The 4,805-nt window shown below is 44.7% G+C and overlaps 1 protein-coding gene across 1 annotated transcript; it reads right to left on the minus strand.

The window, feature by feature from the left end:
* Positions 1 to 382: 382 nt before the first annotated feature.
* On the minus strand, positions 383 to 4,804 carry FAM96B (family with sequence similarity 96 member B; the record flags this gene model as incomplete). Its single annotated transcript, XM_008635531.2, has 5 exons — positions 383 to 3,270; positions 3,776 to 3,821; positions 4,302 to 4,427; positions 4,631 to 4,710; positions 4,786 to 4,804. Coding segments are annotated over 5 exons (369 nt in total), but the record flags the coding sequence as incomplete, so codon positions are not given.
* Between the last annotated feature and the right edge of the window lies 1 nt (position 4,805).

Consider the following 4,805-nt stretch of genomic DNA (forward strand, 5'->3'; position numbering starts at 1 on the left):
TTTATGCGCTATTAAATGCTGCTGGCAAATGGCTGTGAGACATACCAGCAAACTCAAACACACCTCAGCTTTCCCTAGTTTGGTTCTCTTTGCTGTTACTTAGTAACATCAGAGAGATTTTGCTATAAACTTTTCTTTTGCCTATGGAAAAACGTCGCCTCTTCCACTTCTTCAGTCTGTATTGACGCCAAACAGTGCATTTGGTAAAGGAAGGGAAAGTGGTCCAGTTCTCTGCTTGACAGGCTGAAGTGAAATGCTTTTAACATCTATTAAAAAAAAAAAAAATTGTAAAACACAGAGTTTATAAATCAAAGCTCCAGAGGGAGATCTTTATCAAAGCCCTCTATTGACGCAGACACAGCACTCTTGAGCACAGCCAGAATACCGAAATAGCTTTTATTAATTAACATTTCCAGCGTGTGGCACACGCTGCTCCACCCAAGGGCCACAGGAAAGAGGGCCGTGCAAGGGAGAAGCTCTTCCATGGACAGGTTTGGATACAAAGCTGCTGAGCTGCTTCCCTGCCACTGGTGATCCTGGGCCATGCACGGGCTGCAGCAGGTTCAGGCTGCTGGGACACTGTGGCAGCAGTGGGAGGGATCCTGCCCCCGCCCCGAGGTGCAGGAGCTGCCTTGGTGTGTGGGCTCAAACACCCTCTAGAGCAGGGACAGCACAGACAACTGCCCTGGGAGCGCCCTGGGAGCAGGGAATGCCATCAGGGAGCCCCTGGCCACAGTGGGAGTGGGGAATGCCATCCAGCCACCCTCAGAAGGCTCTGCCCAGAGCCCAGGAATGCAAAGCAGATGTCTGCTCCTGGCATTTTTCCTGGACTTGAATGAGGCTGTTTGTATGCAACACAGCTGCTCCAAAGGGTCATAGTTTCTCATGGAATGTGTCCAATTACAAAGCATTCCAGAGGCTAAATTTAGGGCTAGTTTTGGAAAAATAAACATCTGAAAAGAAATATTTCTTAACAAATTAGTGTTTTCTTCTCCCACTTTGTCTCCATACAACAGGAACCAGCTAATGATCATTAAAAGCAGGATGGAAGACTTTCACCAGCACTGGCTGGTACATTATCAGCAAGTACAGAGCTGAGGGAGCCTGGACAGAAGGGCCTGGGGCCTTCAGAAAAGTTACCGTGGCTGTTTCTATCATAAATACAACATCCACATCACTTAAACAGACATGTCAGATCTAAAGTAATCAAATTCTCCGACCCTAAACAGCAGAAGTCAGACCTCTTCCTTGAAAACCCACAGCAAATTCCCCTTACTGAAAAGTCATCCCCCAACTATTAACTATAAATGTAAACCATCAAACACAACCTGTTGCTTCCCTGAGAAGGTAAATGGTACAAAGTGCATCCCCAGGGTTGCTGTGTACAGTGTGCTTCATGAGGCAAGTGCCAACACCCCAACAAATAATTTAATACTAGTACTATGTAGTTGTGAAAGCCAAGCAGAGAGCTTCAGCAAAGCACCATTTACTGATTCCTTCTCCATTTGAAGTGCAGGTTGAAGCAATCTGTTGGCAGCTTAATCATCCTTCTGTTTTCCCCCTGGCACATACTGGCATTTCTTTCTTCCCCAAAATCTAGGAGGCAAAATTTATTTTCTTTTAAAAAAGCCACCAAAAACCAGAAAACAAAATCAAACCAACCAAGCGTGGTGCCTGGGAGCTGCCTGCATGCATTACCATGGCTGAAGTTTCATCTGTGGTGCAAACGTTGGCAATGTCAGAACTAATCAGCTCAGTGATTCAACAAGAGGCAGAGAGGAAAGCTGGGTCATTCTGTTCCTTGCCCAATATTAATATTACATAAATACTGTCTTTATTTCCAGTTTCATTCATACATCCCAGCAGTGCTGCCCATTCAAAGGATGCCAAATGAGCAGGTGAGGCTGCTGCAGAGTCGGCTTTCTGTAGAAGCCCTGTGCAAACAGGGAGGCTCAATTCTGGAATGGGAAGGTCTGGCTTTGTTTCTCTCCTATTTTGCTGTGTGACTTCAGATGTCACACTTGGAGCACTGGACTGGACTGCCAGGCTGTGCTTTACACAATGTCCATAAGCTTCACCCTTTTTGAACAGCTTCTCAGACCCTCCCAGAGAAAATGCTACTGGAATACAAAGCACTACCACCAAACTGGTGAGCACAACCTCTATTTTAGAAAGTGCATATCTTATTTTCCAGATAACTGATGGCAATGAAAGCAACATTGTCATGTGTGCATGCACCAAAATACCCAACAGGATTTCTCAACAGGCTGCTATTTTTCCATGTGGTTCAGGACTAAAGACATCTTCTACAAAAATTCAAATTAATTCTTAATGATTTTTTCTATTGTCAGTGTCTGTCAAAGACAACAGTTTAGTGAATGCCACAGCTCCCAAAGCAGAAGCATAGGCTGGGTTTTAGCATTAAATCTCAAGACATTTAAAGCAAAACTTGTCCTTCAGCTGTCAAACACTGCCAGGACAGTCTTTCAGCAGAGCCTGCTGGGCTGTTCATACTGAGAACTGTTAATGACTCCTGTGCAGGTGCACAAATAAAACCTCTCTCAAAGGTACTGTATTTCCTACTTTAATGAAGTAGTAATTAAAAATAAATCATGATCTATACAGGTCTAGAGAGCCTTCCATTTTTGGCTAATCCAAGGTAAGATAATTAAAACCAGATACATGATTTGGAAGGGTGGACACTTACTGCTAAATGTCCTCCAACTTTGCACACACCATCTTGTACAATTTGTGATGTCTGAAGCCAAAACTATATCAGCAGTCTGAAACTGTCATAGGAATGCAAAGATTTTAAAATTATCTTGGTGTACTTGCTTAGTCCAGTGTGCAAAATCCACTTCTAAAATGCAGCTTATAACTTAATTTTAGTAGTGAGAAATAAGTTAAAAACAGGTTGAAAAAAAAATTTTTAATGAAAAATTGTACCTATGTAATGACTCACACAATTAAAAAGCCAATTTTCATTATATTTTTGTAGCTGTTTGTAAGCTAACTCCCCACATAGCATTTTCTGAAAGAGCAAAGAAACATTTCTTCAAGAGAATTTAAGTGATTTTATTTTGCTCAGAGATTTATGTATAATGTAACATCACCACTTCTATACAAAATTAGTTTAACAGATCAGAATACCAATGACTTCCTCACCAGGCAATTATGACCGAGCAGACAAACACTGATTCACCACTTCCAGCAGGTGAGAGTTTTCCAAAGCAGCTGCCACACGTTCTTTATCAGCGAGCTGTTTATTAACTGTGCAGACAAAACCCACAAGAAACCAGTCAGGGCACTGGGACTCGATGTCTTCTTGAAAGCATTTTACCTTGAGACACATAATTGCAGTTGCCATGGTACTGAAGGCAGTTCTGAGGATGCCAAGTGCACCCCAGAGCTGCTGTCTAAAGGCAGAGCCTGTCTGTCATCACAGTTATCCAGCGAGCTGGCCGTGATTCAGCAGCAGGGAGCTGCTCCGGAGGTGTAACGCAAGAAATCCCCATTTTCCTCCCCTCTTCCGAGTGCTCAGGCAAATCAGTGACTCTCTGAGAGCACAGATTGCCTGAGGAGATGTTTAAAGAACACCACAGAACAATCTAAGTGACACTCCATGTTCCTGTTCTGGAACATCCCCCAGAATCCGACGCACGGGAAGTCCCAGACACCGAGCAGCTGCTCTGCAGCTGTGGGAATCTCTCTCCTCTCTAATTTTCAAGATTAAAACAGATATAAAAACCACCCAAGAGAGGACTAAAAGCCTTACCTGCGTGCTCAGAGGCATGTGTTCCTGGTGTTATATGAACATCCAGCTGAAATAGCATCACAAAAGAAACAGAGGATGAGTTCAACAGAACACTGGAAGGTTAAGTTCAAACTAATAAAAATAGGATAGTAACAAAAAGAGGGGGGAAAGGACATTCTTGCCACTATCAGTTACTCTATATAACAGAATAAAAGTCTGAAATCGCAGAGTATTCTGCATTTGCATCTGCTTAAGCCTGCTTCAGCCAAGGTGAGACCTCTCCTCCTGCCGTGCCACAGAGCACTGCAGTGATTCCCCTCAGAACCCCACTGGCCCATGACAACAGCCCCAGAGCCACAACTGTGCACTGATATTTCAGCCCACTGCCCTCTCTGGTTCCTGCAGTCTCCCTCACACAAAAAATGAAAAAAAGCAGTTATTTTTCACTATAAGATAGTTAGCACTTTTTTTTTTTCGCCTTTTTTTTTTTTAATTTTTCCGAACACAATCCCCCTCTTTTGCTTTCCCCATTGATTTGACCCCTTACCTTGAACCTCTCGGGCAGAGAGCGGATCAGTTTGACCTTTATGGAGAGGCCGATGAGGGTGGCCATGCTGCAGTGCGGGATGGTGGGAGTGAACTCCACCGACACCGTGCTCTCGGCATCGTTCACCTGCGGGAAAACACACCAACAAACCCGCTGCTCTCACCCCAGCCTACCCCGAGGCCTTGCAGGTCAAATTCGACCCGCTCACAGATTTGTTCATTGGCATTTTTCAGTACTATGTTTAGGTACTACGATGAATATATTTAAATATTTTTCAAAAACAATTAGCTATCGGACGGCTGAGGCAGCACATCCCGGCGGGATCTCACTTTCACTCGCACTTGCTCGACGACGTTCAGCTCCTCCAGGGTGAGGGGGTGCTCGGGGTCATTGATGGAGCGGATGAGATGTGCGGGTTAAGGAAAGCGGAGCTGCCCGGCCCGGCCCGGCCCGCCCGACCCTGCCCTCCGCTCCCGCAGGATATCAAAGATCTCCCGGTCGTCG

This window comes from Corvus brachyrhynchos, unplaced genomic scaffold (assembly GCF_000691975.1).
Source record: "Corvus brachyrhynchos isolate BGI_N302 unplaced genomic scaffold, ASM69197v1 scaffold66, whole genome shotgun sequence".
In the NCBI taxonomy this organism is placed as follows: Eukaryota; Metazoa; Chordata; class Aves; order Passeriformes; family Corvidae; genus Corvus; species Corvus brachyrhynchos.